The 25,967-nt window shown below is 36.9% G+C and overlaps 1 protein-coding gene across 5 annotated transcripts in view; it reads right to left on the minus strand.

The window, feature by feature from the left end:
* The window catches only part of UIMC1 (ubiquitin interaction motif containing 1), a 158,770-nt gene that overhangs the window by 96,575 nt on the left and 36,228 nt on the right, over positions 1-25,967 (minus strand). For 3 of the 5 annotated variants that reach the window (XM_010592762.3, XM_064279182.1, XM_064279178.1), the window contains exon 3: positions 18,998-19,085. In XM_010592762.3, coding sequence (XP_010591064.2) covers positions 18,998-19,085 — 88 coding nt within the window. Of the gene's footprint in view, positions 1-18,997; positions 19,086-22,729; positions 22,818-25,967 lie in introns of all 5 variants that reach the window. The other 2 variants (XM_064279181.1, XM_064279179.1) reach the window with 2 other exon arrangements.

A 25,967-nucleotide genomic window follows, 5' to 3' on the forward strand; every position in this document is an offset into this window, starting at 1 on the left:
TATGGAATTTACAATAACTATGATTAATATGTAAAGGCTACAGTAAAAACGCTGAACAACATGCCTGAAGAGAGAAAAACTCAGCAGAGATAAAAGACTGAAAAAAGAATAAAACAAACACTAGAAATTAAAAGCATGGTATCAGGGATGACGACTGCCATCAACGAACTCATCAGTAGAGTCAACACGGAGCAAAGCATGCAAAAGCTGTGGGACTATAGCAAATGGTCAAACATATGTGTCACTGGAATCCCATAAGAAGAGAGAGAACGGGGCAAAACAAACATTTCAAAACAGAACTGCTAAGAATTTTTCAAAGTTATAAAAGACCCCAAATCACAGGTCGAGAAAAGAAAACTCCCCCCGAAAAGTCCACACCAAAAGATAACATATTCAAAGTGGTAAACACCAAAAATAAACTATTGAAGTCAGCCAAAATATAAAAAATTTTTAAAAGACATGAACGAAAGTAGAATTATAGCAGACTTCTCATCATAAAAGATGGAAGCCAGAGATAATGCAGGGAGATCTTTAAAGTGTTAAAAAAAAAAAAACTGTCATCCAGAATTCTATAATCAATGGAAGTATCTTTCAAACACGAAGATTCAATATTCCACTTTCAATAACAGACAGAACTAGGCAGAAGATAACAAGGAAACAGAAGACCTGAACACTATCAAGCAACTAGACCTAACAGACATCTTTGGAACACTCCACCCAACAACAGCAGAATATACATTCTCCTCAAGTACACATGGAACATTCTGCAGTATAGACCACATGCAAGGAAATAAAACGAGTGTAAATAAACAGTGTTGTTACTGTGTGCCACTGAGTCGATTCTGACTCATACCAACCCTATAAACATAAAAGGTTTGAGATCATATCCTCTCTAACCATAATGAAGTAAAGTTAGAAATCAATAACAGAATAAAATACAAAGGTAAATACAAAGACTTGGAAATTAGACAACTATCAATGGATCACAGAAGAAATCACAAGGGAAATTTTTAAATAGTTTGAGATGAATGAAAATGGAGACACACATATGTTTTCAAAATTTATGGGCTGAAACTAAAGCAGGACTTAGAGGGAAATTTATAGCTGTATAATGTCTATATCACCAAAAAAAAAAAAAAAAGAAGTGATGTCACAAAATTGGAGGAATGTGAAGCTCCACTGAAACATTGAAAAATAAGCAGAAACTATCAGAACAAACATTGACAGAACTCTGGAAAACACTCAAAGGTTTATATCAACCATGAAAACACTGAATCAAGAAATGGGCAACTTAAAGAGGGTAAAAAACCTTTGTTGCATTTTTATATACCTTTGTCCCACCTTCTCCTGGGCCTCGGCAGCATCCTTAAAGATGACAGCCTATGTTTCCAGTGTGGGACCTTGGACTGTGGTTCTGACAGGAGCAGAACAGACTTTATTCATGAATTATTGTATATGACTGTCCTAACCTTTCTGTGGGTTACTTAAAAGGACTCACACAGGTGCTCATCTCTGTTTTGCCTAATGTAGAACGCACTACTCAGGGTATAAAAAGTCATGGGTGTTGTTTGAAAGCAATGATAACTAAATACCGACAGTAGTCCAGGGCAAAAGATTATGGTTGAGATATACAAAAGACTGACTAACAGGCCTCAGAAGAAAAACTGAGTAGAATTTTTGAGGAAGTTAGGGCCTTCAAAATTACCTATGTTTACTGGAGGATTTAGAAGGTTAAATGAGTACCCAGGACAAGACACATGCACAGAAAAAAACTTAAAAGACCCTGTTTTTACCACTCACTGATGTCTAGACTCAGTGTAAGCCTGGCTAAGTGGTGAAGGTGTGCCACAACACAAAGTTAATATGCACGACCAGGAGACTTTTTTCCCTATATTTTATTTTGGGGTTTTTAGCTGCTGGAGTTCACAGAAATCTCTATCAAAATATAACTGAACACAAGCTAAAGAAGGAGATTTCATTAACCATACAGGACAATAAACACAGTCTTTGAAAAAAATCATTTCAAAAAGTTAATAAACAAATGGAACAACAGAGCTTTTAATGATCAAAAACAACAAACCCCGGGGAATGGGGAGAATCTGATTTTTCAGTTATCACATTATAATGTTCAAAACCCAGAAAAAAAAAAAATAATAATAATGTTCAAATGTCTGGTATTTTTAAAAAATCACAAGGCATACAAAGAAAGAAGAAAAGTATGGCCCATTCAAAGGAACAAAATAAATTGACAGAAAACATCCCTAAGGAAGACCAGATATTGGTCTTATGCAGCAAAGACTTTAATACAACTGTCTTAAATATGCTCAAAGAGCTAAAGGAAACCATCAACAAAGAACTAAACAAAACCAGAAAAACAGTTTACAAACAAAATGAAAATGTCAATGAAGAGATAGAAATTATTTTTTAAAAAACAGAAATTCTGGAGCAAGAAACTACAATAACTGAAATAAAAAATTCACTAGAGGAGATTAACAGCAGAAAAAAAAGAATCAGTGAACATTAAGATAGGACAATTGAAAGATTTTTTTTTTTTTTTTTTTTAAGGAGCAGGGGAAAAAATTAAAAAAATGAAGAAAGGTGAACACAGCCTAAAGAACCTTTGAGACACCATCAACCATATCAACACATGCATGCCCTCAGTCACAGGAGATGAGAAAGGGGCAGAAAAAGTATTTGGACAAATAAAGGCCAAACGCTTTCCAAATTTGATAAAAAGACAACGATCTACACATCCAAGAAGTTCAATGAAATCTAAGTACAGCAAACTTACAGACACATTATAATCAAGCTATACAAAGAGAAAAAGAGAATCTTGAAGGCAGCAAAAGAAAAAGCAGCTCATCACATCCAAGGGATCCTCAATAAGATTAGCAAGGAATTGTTATAAATTTAGCATGTTAAATATAATAATGCAGGCCAGAAGGTGGCAGGATGACATATTTAAAGTGCTAAGACAAAAAAATGGCAACCAAAACAAAACTGTCCTTCAAAATGAGGGAGAAATTAAAATAGTCTCAGATTTAAAAAAAGGAAAAGAAATTCCCAGATAAGCAAAAGCTGAAGAAGTTTGTTACAATTAGACGTGCCCTACAAGAAATGTTAAAAGAAGTCCTTCAGGTTGAAATGAAAGGACGCTAGACAGTAAGCTGAAGCTGCAGGAAGAAATAAAGATCTCCAGTACAGGTAACTACATGGACATTAAAAATAAAAGCCAGTACAGCTGTTTTTGGTCTGTAACTCCATTTATTATTTCCTACATGATTTAAAACATAAATTCATAAAAAATTTATAAATATGTAATTGGGCACACAACACATAAAGATGAAGTTTGTGAAAACAACATAAAAGGTGAGTGGGGAACAAAGTACATAAGGAACAGAGTTTCATATACTATCAAAGTTAAGTTGGTATCAGTTCAATCTAGATTGTTATAAATTCAGAATGTTAAATATAATCCTCATGCTAACCAAAAAGAAAATATCGAAAAAATATACAGAAAAATAAATGATAAGGGAAAATCAAAATGATTCACAATAAAAAATAAACTAAACACAAAAGGGAGGAAAAAAGTATGACTTATGGAAAGCAAATATTAAAATGGCAAAGTAAGACCCTGTTATAAGTAATTACCTTAAATGTAAACAGATAAAACTGTCCAATCAAAAGACAGAGATTGGGGAGGCGGAACCAGCATGGCGCCCTAGACAGACGCATCACTCCTTCCCTCTGCAGCAAAGACTTGAAAAACTAAGTAAAACAGATACAAATGTCAATCCTGGAATTCTAACCATCAAGTGACGGAAGGGATAAAGAACTAGATCAAAAACAGAATGGAAGAAAAAACTGAAGGAAAACAGAGAAGGAGACATACAGAGTGGAGATCCCCTGCCAATGAACACAGCAGTGTTGCCATCTTGGAGCACATCCAGCAACGACCCTGGACAGGCAACTTCATGGAGCTCCCACCAGGAGACAAAGCACCCAGTAACCAGAGAACACAGAGCTCCCAACAGGAGACACAGTGCCTGGTAACCAGAAAAACAGACTTTCCTGCCCCCCACCCTGTGCCCCATACACCACCCCTACACCTTCCCAGCCAGCCATGCCATGTCACTTAGCTAGAGAGATACCAGCCGACTCTGACCCAGGCCCAGCTCCTGCAATGTTTTGTTTTTTTTTTTTAACCTTTCTTCCTTTTCTTTCTCCCTCCCACCTAGCCCCATGTTTCACCTCTACCACTGCCCAACAGGCCAAACTGTGCCAATCAACTAGAGAGCTACCGGCCCACCACCACCCTAGGTCTACATTGCCCCCAACTGGCAAATCCTGTAATGTCTTTTTTTTCTTTCTTTCTTCCTCCCTCTCACCTAGCTCCAAACATCACCTCTATTCCTTCCCAACAGCCCATGCCATACCAGCATGGGAAGAGAGCTACCGGTCCACTGCCAGACTGGGTCCCACCTGCCCCTATCACCTGCCAGTTCCTCACATACCATTTTCTTTCTTTCTTCTTTTTTTTCCCCTTTCTTTTTCCCTCCCACCTAACCTGATATGCCATCCCTATCCCTTCCCACCAAGCCATGCCACACTTCCAAAGGTAAAGAATAACCAGCCTACTGTCACCTCGGGTCCTCCCTGCCCCCACCCACCATGCCATTTTTTCCCCTTTCTTTTCTTTCTCCCTACCACGCAGCACTGAAGGCCACCTCTACCTGTTCCTGCCTGGCTACACTGCACTACCACGGGTAGAGAGCCACCAGTCTGCCACCAGCCCGGGTCTGTCCCACCTACACACACTGGCTCCCACCATGCCATTTTTTTTCCTATCTTCCTTTCCTTTCTCCCTCCCACCTAGCCTCGTATGCCACCTCTACCCCATCCTGAAGGGCCATGCTACACTGCCACGGCTAGAAACCACTAGCCTGCTCCCACCCTGGGTCCACAGTGTCCCAACCTGCCAGTTCCTACTACGCCATTTTTTTTCCTTCTTCCATTTTTTTTCCTCCTTCCCACCTAGCCCTGTATGTCACCTCCTCCCATTCCCACCAGCCCCCAGGTCTACCCCACACACCCCCCACCATCTACTCTTCTATTTTTTCTCTTTTCTATTCTTTGTTCCCCCCACCTAGCCACGCCCGCCACCCCCCCTTCCCACCAGCCTTAGCTGTGCCACCATGGCTAGAGCATCCCCAGATCAGGCCCACTCCCACACTGGCCCTGCACTGCCCCTCCTGTCTGGACACTTGACGAGTTGCTGAAAAAAGGAACGTGAGAACATACCACTCCCTGTCCAAAACCCCTGCCTATCTGTCAAGGAGCTGTGAATGCTCCCACACTGCTGGACCAATATCAGGAAGTACACAGCACCTGCCCATTCCACCTCAGCTACCTTGCCAAACCGGTGTAGTGAAGTAGGCTTACCCCGTCTGCTGCTGGCCTGACCACCCCTGACAAGGTGGGGAGAGCTATCATGCCCGACAGATGAGCAAACAGCAAAGCATGCCTGCCCTGCCTGCCCTAACATATCAAAACAAATAAAAGAAGGAGGAAATAAAGAAACACACAATCAGTGAATACAGAAAATAATACCTTAATATCTCAGAGAGAGCAGACAATACCAAAACATATAAAAAAGCAGGACAAAATGGCTCCAGCAAGTGACCAAAATAAAGAATTGTAAGACTTTCCAGTAGAAGAAAAGGAAGTGGAACAACGTGATATAGAATTCAAAAGACTAATACTTAGGGCTCTTCAAAATACTAGGAAAGATCAAGGAAAACCAGACAAAACCACGAAAAAAATAGACAAAACCATAGAAACACCCACTAAAAGCCAACGAAAACATCGCCAAAATTAAAAAAATACACAGAAAAAGCAATAGAATAATTCAGGGAAATAACAAGAATAAAATGCCAAAATAAATAATCAGAAATTATACAAAAACAACAATTAGAAATCCAAAAGATAAACAACAAAATTTCAGAAATGGACAACTCAACAGAAAGTTTTAGGAGCAAATTTGAAACAATGGAAGACAAAATCGGCAAGACTGAAAAGAAACTATGGATGCCACTTTCAGGAAAATCAGAGAAAAGAATGATGAAAACCTAAGAATTAAGTGGGACACAATCAAGAGCAAAAATTTGCGTGTGTTCGGAGTTCCAGAACAGGGGGACAAAATGGAAAACAGAGAAGACTGTTGAAGATTTGCTCGCAGAAAACTTCCCAAGTATCATGGAAAAAGAAAAGGTGACCATCCAGGCAGCTCAACAAACCCCATATAGGATAGACCCCAAAAGAAAGTCACCAAGACATACCATAATCACACGACATATCATAATCACACTTGCCAAAACCAAAGACAAAGAATGAATTCTGAAAGCAGCTCAAGAAAAATGAAAAGTTACTTACAAACGGGAAACATTAAGTGCTATGCAGGCAAGAAGGCTTTATATATGAGATGACACATATAAAACCTTGAAAGAAAAAAACTGCAAACCAAGAATAACTCATGCTACAAAACTCTCTCCCAAATATGATGGTGCAATTAGGACATTTCAAGATAAACAGAAATTAAGGGAATTTGTAAAAACCAAATCAAACTTATAATAAATATTAAAGGGAGGCCTTTCGTTAGAGAACCAACAACATCAGACAACAACCCAAGTCTAGGACACACGGACAGCATCAGGCAGATACCAACCTTGATAAAGAACTCTTAGTAATAAAATAAAGAACAAAAGACTTAAAACAGGGAAACAGAGATGTCAATCTGTAAATGACGACAACATCAAAACAATAAAAGGGGGAATAAACAGTGTAGGTATACAACTTTCAAATGGAAAGGAAATCAAGTGATAGTAAGTAATAGAAGACAGGTTCAAACTTAGGAAGATAAGCATAAATTTCAAGGTAACCACAAAGAAAGCTAACAAACCTACTCATCAGAATAAAAAATATGAAAAACATAGTCTCGGTAAACATAAAATCTATAATAACGAAAGAAAAGAAAACCCATAAACAAAAGGAACTCAGCAGAGAAAAGAGGAACAAAGAATACATCAGCATCACAAAAAAAAAAAAAAAGGCAGAACAATATGACAGCAATAAACTCATACCTGTCAATACTCACACTGAATGTAAATGGCTTCAACATACCTGTAAAGAGACAGAGTGGCAGAATGGATTAAAAAAGCACAACCCATCAATATGCTGTCTACGAGAGATACATCTTAGACACAAAGACATAAATATATCAAAAATCAAAGGATGGAAAAAAATATATCAAGAAAACAGTAACCAAACAAGGATAGGAGTGGCAATACTAATCTCAGATAAAACAGACTTTAAGGTAAAATCAGCCATAAAAGACAGGGAAGGACATTATATAATGATTAAAGGGACAATTCGCCAAGAAGGTATAATCTTAATAAATACCTAGGCACCCAACGACAGGGCTCCAAAATACATAAAACTGTAACAGCACTGAAAAGAAGAATATACAGTTCCACAATAACAGCAAGAAACTCCAACACACCACTCTCGGGCAAAGGACAGAACACCTAGAAAGAAACTCAAAGATAGAAAAGATGTAAAGGCCAAATCAAACAACTTGACCTCAAAGATATATACAGAACACTCAACAGCAGGAAAGTATACATTCTTTTCCAATGCACTTAGAACATTCTCCATAATAGACCACATTTTAGGCCACAAAGCAACCCTCAATAAAATCCAAAACACTGAAACAATACAAAGCATTCTCTCTGATCACAACACCATAAAAGTAGAAATCAGTAACTGGAAGAGCAAGGAAAAAAATCAAACACATGGAAACTGAATAATACCTTACTTTAAAACAACTGGGTAATAGAAGAAATCAAAGAGGGAATCAAAAAACTCCTAGAATCAAATAAGAATGAAAATACATCATACAAAAACATTTGCAACACAGCAAAGGTAGTGCTCAGAGGTCAATTTATAGAAATAAACGCACACATCAGAAAAGAAGAATGGGCCAAATCAAAACATTAGCCCTACAACTCGAACAAATAGAAAGAAAACAACAAAAGAAATCCAAAGCCACCAGAAGAAAGGAAATATAAAGGTCAGAACAGAAAAAAAGGACAGAATCAACAAGACCAAATGTTAGTTCTTTGAAAAGATCAACAAAATTGACAAACCACTGGACAAACTGACCCTCCCCCCGCACCAAAAAAAAAACCAGGAAAAGAAGCAAATAAGTAAGAAATGAGATGAAAGACATTACAACAGACCCAAATGAAATAAAAAGGATCATAACAGAATATAATGAAAAAGTATATCCCAACAAATTGAGAACCTAGAGGAGATGGACAAATTTCTAGAAACACTACCTACCCAAACTAACACAAACTGAAATAGGAAATCTGAACAGACGCATAAGAAGAGAAGAGATTGAAAAGGTTAAAAAAAAAAAAAAAAAACCTCCCCAAAACAAACAAGTAAAAAAAAAGAACCCTGGCCCAGCCTGGAGACTTCTGCCAAACATAAAGAAGAGCTCACACCACTACTATTCAAACTACTTGAGAGCATAGAAAATGAAGGAATACTCCCAAATTCATTCTATGAAGCCAGCATAACCCTGATACCAAAGCCAGGCAAAGACCACAAAAAAAAAAAATTTAAAGACTAGTATCTCTAATGAATATAGATGCAAAAATTCTCAACAAAATTCTAGCCAATAGAATACAGCATCATATCAAAAAAATAATTCACCACAACCAAGCAGGATTCATCCCAGGTATGCAAGGATGGTTCAACATTAGAAAATCAATAAATGTTATTCACCACATAAATAGAACAAAAGAATCATATAAGCATCTCAGTGGATGCAGAAAAGGCATTTGATAAAGTCCAACACCCATTCCTGATTAAAACTCTCAATAAAAATAGAAATAGAAAGAATATTCCTCAACATAACAATAGGCATCTATACTAAACCAACAGCCAACACCATTCTCAATGAAGAGACTGAAAGCATTCCCCCTGAGAACAGAAACAAGATAGGGATGCCTGTGATCACCACTCCTATTTATCATTCTGCTGGAAGTCTTAGCTAGAGCAATAAGGCAAAAAAAAAGAAAAAGAAAGGGCATCCAAACTGGAAAGAAAGAAATAAAACTATCCCTACTCGTAAATGATATGATCCTATACATAGAGAAACCCCAGGACTCCACAAGAAAACTATGGGAGCTAATAGATTCAGCAAAGTAGCAGGATATAAGATCAACATACAAAAATCAGCTGGATTGCTATACACCAACAAAGAGAACTTTGAACAGGAAATCAGGAAAACAATACTATTTATTTATAGCCCCTAAAAAGATAAAATACTTAGGAATAAATCTAACCTGAGACATAAAAGATCTATACAACTGAAGCTACAAAACACATCCACAAGAAGCTAAAACAGGGCTACATAAATGGAAAAACATACCATGCTGATGGATAGGAAGACTTAACATTGAGAAAATGTCAATCCTACCCAAAGCAATCTACAAACATAATGCAATCCCTATCCAGATATCAACAGCATTAGTTTAACCAAATGGAAAAACTAATCATTAACTTTATATGGAAAGGAAAGAGGCCCTGGATAAGCAAAGCATCACTGAAGAAAAGAACAAAGTAGGAGGCCTCACACTACCTGATCTCAGAACCTGCTATACACAACCACAGTAGTCAAAATAGCCTGGTACTGATACAATGACAGACACATACACCAATGGAACATAATCGAGAACCCAAATGGAAATCCATCCACCTACAGTCAGCTGATCTTTGACAAAGGACCAAAGTCCGTTAAGTGGGAAAAAGATGGTCCTGTTTAACAAATGGTGCTAGCAAAACTGGATATTCATCTGTAAAAACAAGAAATAGTACTCATACCTCACACCATATACAAAAATTAACTCAAAATGGGTCAAAGGCCTAACTATGAAACCTAAAACAATAAAGATCATGGAAGAAAAAAATAGGGACAATGCTAGGGGCCCTAATACCCGTAAACCAAACCCGTTGCCGTCGAGTCGATTCCAACTCATAGCGACCCAATAGGATAGAGCAGAACTGCCACATAGGGTTTCCAAGGAGCACCTGGTGGATTCGAACTCCTGACCCTTTGATTAGCAGCCATAGCTCTTAACCACTACGCCACCAGGGTTTCCAGGGGCCCTAATACACGGCATAAATTCAATAAAAGCCGTAACTAACAATGCAAAAACACCAGAAGATAAACTAGATAACTGGAAGCTCCCCAGAAGTAAACACTTATGTTCATCAAAGGCAAGCACCTGGTGGCGTAGTGGTTAAGTGCTACGGCTGTTAACCAAAGGGTCAGCAGTTCAAATCTGCCAGGCGCTCCTTGGAAACTCTGTGGGGCAGTTCTACTCGGTCCTATAGGGTCGCTATGAGTCAGAATTGACTTGACTGCGCTGGGTTTGTTGTTGGAAACCGTAGTGGTTAAGTGCCACAGCTGCTAACCAAAGGGTCAGCAGTTCAAATCTGCCAGGCGCTCCTTGGAAACTCTATGGGGCAGTTCTACTCTATCCTGTAGGGTTGCTATGAGTCGGAATTTACTCAACGGCACTGGGTGGGTTCATCAAAGACTTCACCAAAAGAACAAAAAGATAACCTACAGACCAGGAATAAAATTTGGGCTACGACATATCCAACAAGGGTCTAATCTATAGAATACTTCAACACCTCAATAACAAAAAAGACAAATAATTTAATTAAAAAATGGGCAAAGGAAATGAACAGACACTTCACCAAAGAAGACATTCAGCCAGCTAACAGACACATGAGGAAATGTTCACGATCATTAGCCATTAGAGAAACGCAAATCAAAACTACAATGAGATACCATTAACTGCCACAAATCAAAAAACAGAAAATATCAAATGTTGGAGAGGTTGTGGGGATATTGGAACTCTTATGCACTGCTGATGGAAATGTATAACGGTACAACCACTATGGAAAACGATAGGGTGCCTTTTTAAAAAGACAGAAATAGATATACCACATGATCCAGCAATCCCACTCCCATATCCTAGAGAAGTAAGACCCATCACACAAATAGACATATGCACATCCATGTTCACTGCCACATCATTCACAATAGCAAAAAGATGGGAACAACCTAACCCCCCATTAACAGATTAATAGATAAACAAATTATGGTACATATACACAATGGGATATTGCACAACAATAAAGAACAATAATGAACCCGCAAAACACCTTAAAACATGGATAAATTTGGGGGGCATTATGCTGAGTGAAATAAGTCAATCACAAAAGGACAAATATTGTATGAGATCACTATCATAAAAACTCAAGAAAAGGTTTATACACAGAAAAAAACAATCTTTGCCGGTTACAAGGGAGTAGGGGGGTGGAGAGGGGAAATCACTAACTAGATAGTAGACAAGTGTTAACTTTGGTGAAGGGAAAGATAACACACAATACAGGGAAGTCATCACAATTTGACCAAAGCAAAGCCATAGAAGCTTCCTGGATATATCCAGACACTTTGAGAGACGGAGTTACTGGGGCTGAAACCTGGGGGCCATGGTCTTGGGAGACATCTAGGTCAACTGGCATAACAGAGTTTGTAAAGAAATCATTCTACATCCTACTTCGGTGAGTAGCATCTGGGTCTTAAAAGCTTGCGAGAAGCCATCTAATAATACATCTATTGGTCCCATCAGAGGAGAATGAAGAAAACAAAAGAGGCAAGGAAAGTTTCAGTCCAAAGGACTAATGGACCACACAAACCACAGCCTCCACCAGCCTGAGCCCAGAAAAACTAGATGGTGCCCCGCTACCACCACCAACCGCTCTGACAGGGATCACAATAGAGGGTTTCACGCAAAGTGGCAGAAGAACGCAGAACAAAATCCAAATTCACAAAAAAAGAACAGATGTACTGGTCTGACAGAAACTGGAGGAACCCCTGAGACTACAGCCCCTGGACACCCTGCTAACTCAGAGCTGAAACCACTTCCAAAGTCCACTTTTCAGCTAAAGACTAACAGACCTATAAAACAAACAATAACACATGTGAGGAATGTTCTTCTTAGTTCAATCAAGTATACTTGACCAAATGGGCAACACCTGCCCAAAAGCAAAAAACAAGAAGGCCAGAAGGGACAGGAAGCCTGGGTGAATGAACATGGCGAACCTGTGGTGTAAAGGGAAAGGGAGAGAGTGCAGACACACTGCAGGGATTGTAACCACTGTCACAAAACAATTTGTGTATGAATTTTTGAAAGAGAAATCTAATTTGCACTGTAAACTTCCACATAAAACACACACACAAAAAGACAGAAATTGGTAGAATGGATTTTAAAAACCAAACATTATTCAACTATCTGCTGCCTATAAGAGACTCATTTTAAGTCCAAATACACAAACAGCCTGAAAGTGAAAGGATGAAAAAACATATTCCACGCACAAAATAACCAAAAGAGAGCTGCTCTGAGTATACTTACATCAGACAAAATAAGCTTTTAAGTCAAAAACTGTTACAACAGAAAGACATTACATACTGATAAAAGCATTACTTTGTCAAAAAGATGTAACAATTCTAAACCTATAAGCACCAAACAAAAGAGCCCTAAAACATATGAAGTAAATATTGACAGAATTTAAGGGAGAAACAGAAAGTTCTACCAAATAGTTGGAGACTTCAATACCCCAAATTCAATAATCTTCATCTAAACAGAAGAGCAATAAGGAAATAGAGGACTCTAACAAAACTGTATACCAACTAGACCTAAAAGACGTGTATAAGCACTTCACTCACATCAGAATACACATTCTTCTCAAATGATCATGGAACATTCTCCAGGATACAGCATACGTTAGGCCACAAAACAACTCTCAATACACTTTAAAAAATTGAGTTCATACAAAGCATCTTCTCTGGACACAATGAAGCAAGAAATCAATAACGATTAAAAAAAAAAAAAAAGGAAAATTCACAAATATGCAGAAATTAAAAAAAATTCTTAAACCAACTGGTCAAAGAAGAAATCACAAGAAAAATTTAAAAATGAAACCAAACCCGTTGCCATCAAGTCAATTCTGCCTCATTGCGACCCTATACAACAGATTATAACTGCCCCATAGGGTTTCCAAGGAGTGGCTGGTGGATTTGAGCTGCTGACCTTTTGATTAGCTGCTGAGCTCTTAATCACTGCACCACCAGGGCTCCAAAAATGAAAGCACGACATACCAAACTTATAAAATGCAGCAAAGGTAGTCCTCAGACAGAAATGTATAGCTGTAAACAACTACATTAAAAAATAAGAAAGATTTAAAGTCAATAACCTAACTTTACACCCTGAGGAACTAGGAAAAAAAAAAAAGAAAAAGACCTAACTAAACTTAAAGCTAGCAAACAAAAGGAAATAATAAAGATTAGAGACAAAAGAAATAAATAACGGGAAAAATAATAGAATCAACAAAACCAAAAGTTGCTTTTTGAAAAGATCAACAAAATTGACAAACTTTAAGCTAGACTGACAAAGAGAAAATGAGAAAAGACACAAATAAAATCAGGAATAACAAGAATAAAAAGGTTTAAAAGAGAATACTATGAATAATTGCATGCCAACAAATTAAATAACCTAGATAAAATGGATAGCCTACAATCACATAAAATACCTAAACTCACTCAAGAAGAAACAGAAAATCTCAACAGACACATCACAAGTAGAAATTGAATTAGTAATCAAAAATACTAGCGAATACTAGTGAATTCTACCAAACATTCAAAGAAGTATTATCACCAATCCTCCTCAAGCTCTTCCAATAATTAGAATATGAAAGAACATTTCCTAACTCACTCTACGAGGCCAGCATTACCCAGATTCAAAACCCAGATACAGATATTATAAAAATAGAGAATTATATGTCAGTATTTTATACCTTATAAATACAGATGCAAAAAGTCTCAACAAAATACTAGCAAAGTGAATACAGCAACAGCATACTAAAAGACGGAATATATCAATGTAATACATCATTAACAGAACAAAGGAAAAACACACACACATACACATATCCTCCCAGCTGATGCAGATAGAGGCATGTGACAAAATCCAACACCCATTCATGACAAAAAAAAAAAAAAACACTCAGAAAACTAGTAATGGCAGAGAAATTCCTCAACATGATAAAGGACACTTACGAAAAACCTCCAGGTAACCACACTCATTGGTGAAAGACTAAAAACTTTCCTCAGTAATATCAGGAACAAGATAAGGATGCTATGTGTATAAATTGGAACTGCTATTAACCATTGTATTAGAAGTTCTAGCCAGAGCAATTATGCAGAAGAAAGAAATTAAAAGCATTCAAATTGGAAAGAAGTAAAACAATCCCCAATGACATGGTCCTATATGTAGAAAATCCAAAAAAAATCCACAAGAAAGCTACTAGACCTAATATACGAATTCAGCAAAGTTGCAGGGTACAATATCAATTTACCCAAATATCAATTGCATTTCTATACACCAGCAGTTAACAATCCAAAAGGGAAATTTTAAAAATTCCATTTACAACTGTAACTAAAAAAGTAAAATACTTTGGAATAAATTTAACGACTTGAACACTAAAAACTGCAAAACATTTCTGAAAGAAATTAAAGACCTAAATGAATGAAAATATATCCCATGTCCATGGATTAGATGACCTAATATCGTTAAGATGACTATACTGGTCAAAGCAATATACACATTCAATACAATCCTTCTAAAAATCCCAGAGACGTTTTTTGCAGAAATAGAAAAACCCACCCTGAGAATCATATGGAATTTCAAGAGTCACCGAATAGCCATAACAACACTAAATAAGAAAAGCAAAGTTGAAGGACTCACATTTACTGACTTGAACACCTAATACAAATCTACAGTAATCCAAACAGTATTGTACTGACATAAGGATAAACACAGAGACAAACCGAATAAAATGTAGAGGCCAGAAATAAACCCCCACAAGTAGAGTTAATTGATTTTTGACAAGGATGTCAAGACAATTCAATGGCGAAACGATAGTCTTTTCAACAAATGGTGCTGGGACAACTGGATAGTCACATATTGGGGAAAAAAAAAGGGAAGAAATTGGACCCTATCTCACACCATATACAAAAAACTAAATCAAAATGGATCAAAGACCTAAATCTAAGAGCTAAAATTATAAAACTCCTAAAAGAAAACATAGGAAAAAATCTACATGGCCTTGAATTTGGAAATTGATTCTTCGATATGGCATCCAAAGTACAAGTTACAAAAGAAAAAATATATAAATTAACACTCATTAAAGTTAAAAACTTTTCTGCATCAATGGATACCATTAGGAGTTAAAAGACAACCACAGGATGAGAATAAATATTTGTAAATCATGTATGTGATAAGGGTTTAACATCCAGAACATAAAAAGAATTCCTACAGCTCAACAACAACAAAAAACAGAAGAAACAGCTGCCAACATCCATTAATAATCGGAACACGGAATATATGAAGTATGAACCTAGGAAAACTGGAAATCATCAAAAAATGAAATGGAACACATAAACATCGATATCCTAGGCATTAGTGAGCTGAAATGGACCGGTAGTGGCCTTTTTGAATCGGACAATCATATGGTCTACTACTTGAAGAGGAATGGTGTCGCGTTCATCCTCAAAAAGAACATTTCAAGATCTATCCTGAAGTACAGTGCAGTCAGTGATAGGATAACAGCCATGGGCGTACAAGGAAGACCAGTTAATATGACTATTACTCAATATGCACCAACCACTAAGGCCAAAGATGAAGAAACTGAAGATTTTTAGCAGCTTCTGCAGTCTGAAATTGATCGAACATGCAGTTAGGATGCATTGATAATTACTGGTGACTGGAACACAAAAACTGAAAACAAAGAACGATGGGTAGTAATAGAAACCATGCCAGAGATCGCATGATAGAATTTTGCAAGTAGCCTTGGTGACGGAAACAATGCAGGAGATGGCATGACAGAATTTTGCAAGACCAACGACTTCTTCATTGCAAATACCTTTTTCACCAACATAAATGATAACTATACACGTGGACCTCGCCAGATGGAAAACGCAGGAATCAAATCGACTACATCTGTGGAAAGAAATGATGGAAAAGCTCAATATCATCAGTCAGAACACGGTCAGGGGCTGACTGTGGAACAGACCATGAATTACTCATAGGCAAGTTCAAGCTGAAGCTGAAGAAAATTAGAACAAGTCCATGAGAGCCAAAGTATGACCTTGAGTATATCCCACCTGAATTTAGAGACCATCTCAAGAACACATTTGACATGTTGAACACTAATGACCAAAGACCAGACGAGTTGTGGAATGACATCAAGGATATCATACATGAAGAAAGCAACAACAGCAACTTAAAAATGGGCAAAGTACTTGAAAGACATTTTGCCAAAGAAAATGTAGAAATGGCCAGTAAGCACATGAAAAGATACTCAACATCATTAGATACTGTTGTTATTGTTGCTCTGTGCCCTCGAGTTGATTCTGACATTAATGATTAGAGGCATGCAAGATAAAACCACAGTGAGAGAGTACTTCACACATACTTGCTGTTTTAAGTTGCTGTCAAGTCAGCTCCAACTCATGGAGACCTCATGTATAACAAAACATTATCCGATCCTGCACCATCCCTATAATCACTGGTATATTTGAGCCCACTGTTGCAGCTATTATGTCAATCCATCTCATGGAGGGTTTCCTTCATTTTCACTGATCCTCTGCTTTATCAAATATGACCTTTCCTAGCAATTGGTCTTTCCTGTTGAGTGTCCAAAGTAAGCAAGACTAAGTCTTGCCATTTTTCACACATAATAGGATGGCTAAGATCAAAATATCAGAAAACTACATGTTGACAAGGACACGGAAAAATTGCAACACTCATGCATTGTTGGTGGAAATGTAAAGTGGTACAGCCACTGTGGAAAACAGTTTGGTAGTTTTTCAAAAAGTTAAACATAGAACACTAGCGAAAAAAAAACCACACCCGTTGCCATCTAGTCAATTTCGAATCATAGCAACCCTATGACCCAGAAGTTGCACTCCTAGGTATATACTCAAGAGACCTGATGCAGGGACTCAATCAGATACATGTATGTCAATGTTTATAGAAACATTATTCACAATAGGCAAAAGGTAAAAACAACCCAAGTCTCTGTCAACAGATGAATGGATAAACAAATGTGGTATAAACATACAACAGAATATTATTTAGCCATAAAAAGAAATTCTGATACAAGCTACAACATAGATGAATCTTGAAAACATTAAGTGCAATAACAACAACAACAAAAAAAAACAAATCTACTGCCATCGATTCCAACTCATAGTGACGCCATAGGGTTTCGAAGGCTGTAAATTTCTACAGAAGCAGACTGCCACATCTTTCTCCCACGGAGCAGGGCTGTTTCAAACTACTGACCTTTCAGTTAGCAGTTGATTGCTTTAACCACTGGACCATCACAGCTCCAGATACAAAAGGACAAATATTACATGATTTCACTTACATAGGTATATAGAAGTAGCAAATTCATAGAGAAAGAAAACAGAACAGTGGTTACTAGGGACTGAGGGGAGGGGAAAAAGGGGAGTCAGTGCTTAATGAGTATAGAGTTTCCTCTTGGGATGATGAAAATGTTCTGAAAATAGACAGTGGTGATGGTCACACATAATACATTTTATGCCACTGCATTTAGGCCAATGAGAACTTTAAAACTCTTATAACGGTAACTTTTGTTACGCATCTCTTGCCAGAATAAAGTAAAAATTAAAACAGTAATAACAAGTCAGGTGTAGAAATCAAATTGAATCATAAAAATATTCAACAAATTTCAAAAAGTGCAGAAAAAGAGGAAAAAAGAAACAAAGAACAGTTGGAACAAATAAAGAGCAGTTAGCAAAATGGTAGATTTTTACCCAACCACATAAATAATTACTTTAAATATTAAACACATCAATTAAAAGACAAAGACTTTCAGACTGGATAAAAAAGTATGACCCAACTGAATAAAAAAGTAAAATTTACTTAGGATATAAATATCCAGAATAACCAATTAGACGACTATCAACAGTCTACCAATGGTGACAAAAATTTAACCATACATTCATAAAGATTACTGTATTTTAAACAGTCACTATTACCTAAAATCCTCAAGACTGAAAGTAACTCCAATATATTCAACAGATCTAATCATACAGTCAAACATAAGGCAGAAATTTCCCAACAAAGACCTATTAATGGTTAATCATCTTAGTATAAGAATTATACCTTAAATCAATTCAATTTAAATTAATAGTGAAAGAAATTCTTGTCAACTTCAGTCAACTGTTGTAATAATTCCAACTAGTTACTGCAGTAAAAAATTCACTGAAATACTTGAACATTTAACATCACATTAAAATGTAAAATAAGTCATTATTAAATGACTTCACAATCGAGTAACAAATACAGAAAGCAAATAGAAATGACCGTAATGGTAAAAACGGTAATTTTATTTGAGCCTCTACTAAGTGACTTTCCAAGCAAGTGTTATTAAAAAAAAAAAAAAAGTGTTATTACCTGCATTTTATTGATAAGGGAACAGTAGGTTGAAAGCAGTGACTTATCCAAGATCTACACAGTAAGGGTTGTGAAGCAAGGTTTCAAACCCAAGTATGCCGAAGGTCACATTCTTTCATTTTAATACTCTGCCACTAGTCAACTGTATAAGCTGTAGGAATTTTTAGGAATTGCTTATAATGGAATCCAGAATAAACAGCAAGCACATACATCATTATTCAGAGAGCTCTCTCTTCCTAAGGAAACACTAGTATTGATTCTATAACTGTTGTAATTTCCAAACCACTCTCAACACAATAATGAAAACATACGTGCAATTTTCCTTTTAGCCAAACACTTTGCTCTGTTTGGTTGTTTTGTCTTCATTTTCTGCAATCCATTCTCCTCCTTTGGCTCCTGCTGCAAAAGAAAGAAATATGATCAGGGTGGCTACCACTAAAAGTAGTATTCTATCTCCTCCATCTTTTCTAAGGCTAAAGACAATATAGAGGTCTTTAAGCCACTGAAGGGTATTCATTTATTTTAAAACAGTACTTAAAGTAAAAAAGCAACAGACTAAGGAAAAATATGGAACATTTATCAGATTAAGGGCTAGTATTCTTTATACATAAAGACAAGAAAAAAAGACAAGAGCACTTATAAGTCAATAAAAAACCAACAATAATTATCCTCCTCTCATAGGCAAAATTCACAAGGCAGTTCACAGAAGATATACAAATGGTTCCTAAGTGAAAAGATGCTTAACTTCACCTGGAAAATTCAAATAAAACAATTAGGTAGATACTATTTTTTACTTATACAAATATAAAAATAAACAGGTTTTCTAAAACAGTGTTGGCAAACAGGTCCTCTCCTATACCACTAACTGAATGGAATGAATCTGTTTAGAGGGTAAAAATTGGAAATAACCTCTAAAATCTTACATATACACATCCTTGGATTAAGCAATCCACATCTAGGAATTTATTCTGCAGATAAACTCATGTATCAGCATGACATAGGCAAAATGACGTTCAGGAAGAATTTTTGGTTCTTGTAAAAAACTGTAAACAACCTAAATCAATGCTACTAGAAGTATGATCTATAGACTGGTGGCAATCAACAAATTTTTACTAATTTCCAACAACAACAAAAAAGTACAGAAATTGGGAATAAACATTTAGAAAGTTTTACAGAATTCGACATTGCTACAACATCCACATATATTTAAGGGCTTTCTTGGTGCAAACTGCAGATTAGTCATGTACAGTACAACCAGATTATCATCTGAGATATTTTCAAGTTAGTTGTTCATTAGAACCCAAAGTACATAAATATCTGAGGAAATGGAGGCATTTATTTATTTTATAACTTATTTTTACACATGTTAATTTTGAAGAAAGACTGTCTTTTTAATCATAGTTCAACACTATTAGCTAAATAAAAGTAAGCTTGTATTGTTTATTTTTTAATCCTAATTTTCAGATGTTGAAATGAGCTTCACTGGACTTTTGTCATCATGAAAAGAAACTTTTCTGAATGTGGCAGTAGTACTAGACTAAATGATGATGATCCAAATGATCGGGAAGGGAAAAAAAAAGTTTTGTTCCACTTTTATTCAGAAATATGATTCTTCATATACAAAGTTTGGTTTTGTAGCCTAATTGCTGGTGAAGTATGAAGATCTGTGTCTACGTTTGTATGTACTGACTAATGACGCTACCAAAACTTAAGCAGCATTTACATACAAAACATTAAGAATAAGTTTAAAAGCAAAAGAATTTTTCAATGAAAGAGTACTGAACTAATAAGCAGACACAAACAGATCTTTATATTTTCATATATAAATGTTACTGCTTTGTAGGTTTCGTATAAATATTGGATTTGGTAAGACTAAAAAATGATATACAATTGCCAAGAAATTACTGAAATGCTGCAAAGATGTCTGCTTGGAAATGTTGGGTGAATCTGAGATAAACAAAATAGCCCAAGTACCACGCTCCAGTGACAACATAGCTCAATGCTTTCAGGGAGTAGGTCATGATAGGGAAGATCAAGTTATAAAATTATAAAGCCAGCAACTTCATAAATATACAGTGTCTTAGTTTCTTAGTGCTGCAGTAACAGAAACACCACAAATCGGTAGCTTTAATGAACAGAAATTTATTTACACAGTTTAGGAGACCAGGAGTCTAAATTCAGGTCATTGACTCTCGGGGAAGCCTGTTTCCCTATCTGCCCTGGAGGAAAATCCTTGTCTTGGTTTCTCTAGTCCAGCATTCCAAAGTTCCCTGGTGATCTCCACATGGTATCAATCTTTCCCCTATTTGTGTTTGTTTGTCTAAGTGTTCTGGACTGCTCTTTACATCACTCAGAAATGATTTAGTTTGGGACACAACCTACACTGATACGGCCTCATTAACATAGAATGTACCCTCTTCCAAAACGAATTATATTCACAGGTATGTTGTTGTTGTTGTGTGCCATGGAGTAGAATCCAACTCATAGCGATCCTATAGGACAGAGTAGAACTGCCCCATAAGGGTTTCCTAGGCTATAATCTTCACAGGAGCAGTTCACCAGTTCTGTTCCCCTGAGGAGCTCCAACTGCCAACCTTTCCGTTACCAGCCGAGTGGTTAACTACTGCACCACTAGGGATCCCCTATCCACAGGTATTGGGGTTAGGATTCAAACACATATTTTGGGGGGACAAAATTCAAACCATAACACACAGGTATTGGTACCACAAAAATTCTTTTAGTAAACGTGTGATAAACTTGATAATAAAAAAATACTTTATTTCAGCTTCATTATCAGTTAAGTGTAACTAAGCATTGAACTGTATAAAACTATGAAGGATTACACTACAAACAAATGTGGCTGGAGTTTAAGTTTTGCATAGGTAGCTGTAATGATGGGAAAACATTCTGGAATAGTTACCTAGATTAAGAAACTTGTGCCAGAATGCTAATCAATGCATTGTTTACACTACTGAAAAAAGGTCTGCTAAACCACAAACTGTGCATAGGAGAAATAGTAAATTACATAAAAGCTAATGCATTCAATTCAAGAATGTTCTCTGTGTTGTGTGATGATACAGAAACTGATCATAAACACCTATTATTACATGCTGAGGCATAGCTGCTATTGAGGGGGAAGTTCTGTAGAGAATGCTGAACTATGGAATGAACACTCCGTGTTTCAGTAACTTTTTAAGATGTAAACTAGACAGCCAAATTTACGTTATTTGTCTGATTTCTTCAATATTTCCAATGAACTTAATACTTCCATGCAAGGAGGTATTAAGGAATGCAGTATGTTTTCGATGGTGAATAAGATTAAAGGGCAAAAATGAAAGTTAGATGTTTAGAAGAACAGAGATTCAAGAAACTGTGAAGCGTTCCATAATTTTACAACAAATACCAATGAAGTAAGGGGTAATCTTGAAATTACACATCTGAAAAAAGGTATCACCTTACAAATTTGATAGCACCCTGTGAATTTTATTTTCCATCAAAAAAGATTTACACATAGGAAATTCATGGATCTGAAATCCATTTCTTTCATCAAAAGATAACTGAAATTCAATTATAACTTTATAAGATAAATTGCTGAAACTGGCTATTGAAAAAGGACTGGAAGATGAATTTTAAAACACAGCATCTCCCACCTCATTCTGGATAAAAACTAAAAATGAATACCATGACTTCACTGGAATTGTTTTAAAATTGCTTTTTCCCATACCCTTTAATGTAAGATTGATTTCTCTACTAAGAATGTTACAGGCAGTTCCCAGATTACAAACGATTTCCATTCCTAAATCTGCCTTTAGGTTGAATTTGTAAATTAAGTCAGGACAGTTAGGTACAGTTGATATTTAATATCAGTTAGTCAAATGTTTGTCCTGGTATACGGTAAATAGTGTACCTTTCTATGCATAAAAAACATTAAAGAAACACTTCAGATACACTAAAACATCTTTAACATAGTAACAAATAATAACAATGTTTCAATGCGCATTGCAAAATAGCACCCATTTGTTATTACAAACCAGTATATGTACCTCAAATTCTGAACATAAGAGGCTTCACTGGGGTTGGGTGGCAACAATGGGTTGTATGTAAGTCAGACATTCATAACCCAGCGACTGCCTGTTATTTCAAAAGAAACAAAGTTTAGATATACAATACCCCTGTGATTAGCAGTGTCATCAATCCAAGCTACAGTAGAAAAGTTAACAAACAAGAAGAAAGGTCATTTATCACACCAAGAACTTTAAATATTGATATAGTCAGTGTTCATTAGGAGTACGTAGAGATTCAGAAAAGGACATGGAATGAGGGATATCATTGTTGATGTCAGATGAATTCTGGCTGAAAGCACAGAATACCAGAAAGATGTTTACCTGTTTTATTGACTACGCAAAGGCATCTGACTAAGTGAATCATAAAAAATTTTGGATAACATCGCAAAGAATGGGAATTCTAGAACACTTAATTGTGCTCACATGGAACCTATACATAGACCAAGAGGCAGTAGTTCGAACAGAAACACCAAACCAAACCCAGCGCCGTCGAGTCGATTCCAACTCATAGCGACCCTATAAGACAGAGTAGAACTGCCCCATGGAGTTTCCAAGGAGCGCCTGGAGGATTCAAACTGCTGACCTTTTGGTTAGCAGCCGTAGCACTTAACCACTATGCCACCAGGGTTTCCTCAAACAGAACAAGGGGATTAAAATCAGAAAAGGTGTTTGTCAAGGCTGTATCCTTTCACCATACTTACCTGTATGCTGTGCAAATAATCAGAGAAGCTGGAGACTATATGAAGAACACAGCATCAGGATTGGAGGAAGACTAATTAACAACCAATCTCTGGCTCTGGAGTAAAAGGACAGACCTTGCTGGCAGACTGTTCAGTGTGTATTTGTTGACCAGTCTGGGAGTAGCGTAAAAGTGAAACCTTGGTCTGGCTTGAATCAGAGTACACACTGAGCGGAGAAGGGAGCAGTGAGAAAAGGCTGAAGGCTGTGCCTGCCTAAAAGTTTCTCATATTGAGAAAGAAGGGGCTGAATCTCTAGCTCTGAAATGAGTGGGATAGATTTTGCTGGTAAACTTGCCAATGTCTCTGTTCTAACTGGTCTGGGAGCTGCCCGAAGGACAGAAATCTCAGTCTGGCCTGAATCAAAGGTCTCACAAGATGGGATAGCAAGCAAAGACTGAAGACTAAAACTAAGTTTCTTGCAGAAATTAGTACTTTTGAAAGCACTGTGTATACAGAGGAATACATAAACACATCGTAACAGCCTAATGTCCCGTTTTAAAAAATACTCAAAAGGCACAACCAAAAAACTGGAATGACAGCCCATTCAAAAGATAAGAAGAAAAATCATTTCTACCGAAGCTCAGATAATGGACAGATTAGAAGAATTTAAAACAACAATACCAAACATGCAGAAAGAACTGAAGAAAATCATGGACAAAGAACTTAAGGAAATCAAGGAAATGATGCATGAACAAAATAACACTATAAATAGAGATTGTTGTTGCTGTTAGGTGCTGTCGAGTTGGTTCCGACTCCTAACGACCCTATGTACCACCAAACTAAACACTGCCCAGTCTTGTGCCATGCTCACAATCATTTGTTATGCTTCAGCCCATTTTTGCAGTCACTGTGTCAATCCATCTCATTCAGGGTCTTCCTCTCTTTTGCTGGCCCTCTACTTTACCAAGCATGATATCTTCTCCAAGGACTGATCCCTCCTGACAACATGTCCAAAGTACGTAAGATGCAGTCTTGCCATCCTTGCTTCTAAGGAGCATTCTGGCTGTACTTCTTTCGAGATAGATTTCTTCATTCTTTTGGCAGTCCATGGTATAGACAATATTCTTTGCCAAAACAATTCAAAGGCATCAATTCTTCTTTGGTCTTCCTTATTCACTGACCAGCTTTCAAATGCATATAAGGTGATGGAAAACATCATGGCTTGGGCCAGGCGCACCTTAGTCTTCAAGGTGATCTCTTTGCTTTTCAACACTTTAAAGAGGTCTTTTGCAGATTTGCCCAATGCGATGCACCTTGTGAATTTTTGACTGTTGTTTCCATGGGCTTTGATTGTGGATCCAAATAAAATGAAATCCTTGACAACTTTAGCCTTTTCTCCATTTATCATGATATTCCATATTGGTCCAGTTGGGAGAGTTTTTGTTTTCTTTATGTTGAGGTGTAATCTACACTGAAGGCTACGGTCTTTGATCTTCATCTGTAAGTGCTTCAAGTATGATTCACTTTCAGCAAGCAAAGTCATGTCATCTGCATATTGCAGGTTAATGATTCTTCCTCCAAACCTAATGTCCTGTTCTTCTTCATATAGTCCAGCTTCTCCGATTATTTGCTCTGCATACAGACTGAATAAGTATGGTGAAAGGATACAACCCTGATGCACACCTTTCCTGTCTTTAAATCATGCAGTATCCCCTTGTTCTGTCCGAACAACTGTCTCTTGATCTATGTACAGGCTCTTCATGAGCACAATTAAGTGTTCTGGAATTCCCATTCTTCGAAATGTTATCCATAATTTTTTATGATCCACATAGTCAAATACCTTTGCATAGTCAATAAAATACAGGTAAACATCCTTCTGGTATTCTCTGCTTTCAGCCAGGATCCATCTGACATCAGCAATGCTATCCCTGGTTCCACATCCTCTTCAAAACCCAGCCTGAATTTCTGGCAGTTCCCTGTCGATATACTACTGCAGCCACTTTTGAATAATCTTCAGCAAAATTTTACTTGCATGTCATATTAACGATATTGCTCGATAATTTTTGCACTCGGTTGGATCACCTTTCTTGGGAATAGGCATAAATATGGATCCCAGGTAGTTGTCTTCCAAATTTCTTGGCATAGACGAGTGAGCACTTCCAGTGCTGCATTTGTTTGTTGAAACATCTCAATTGATATTCTGTCTATTCCTGGAGCCTCGTTTTTCACCAATTCCTTCACTGCAGCTTGGACTTCTTCCTTCAGTACCATACGTCCCTGATTGTATGCTACCTCTTGAAATGGTTGAACATTGACAAATTCTTTTTGGTATAATGATTCTGTGTACTCCTTCCATCTCCTTTTGATGCTTTCTGTGTTGTTTAATATTTTCCCCATAGAATCTTTCACTATTGCAACTTCAATCTCGAATTTTTTCTCCAGTTCTTTCAGCTTGAGAAATAGCAAGCATGTACTTTCCTTCTGGTTTTCTATCTCCAGGTCTTTGCACATGTCATTACAATACTTTACTTTGTCTT

This window comes from Loxodonta africana, chromosome 2 (genome assembly GCF_030014295.1).
Source record: "Loxodonta africana isolate mLoxAfr1 chromosome 2, mLoxAfr1.hap2, whole genome shotgun sequence".
NCBI classification, from domain to species: Eukaryota; Metazoa; Chordata; class Mammalia; order Proboscidea; family Elephantidae; genus Loxodonta; species Loxodonta africana.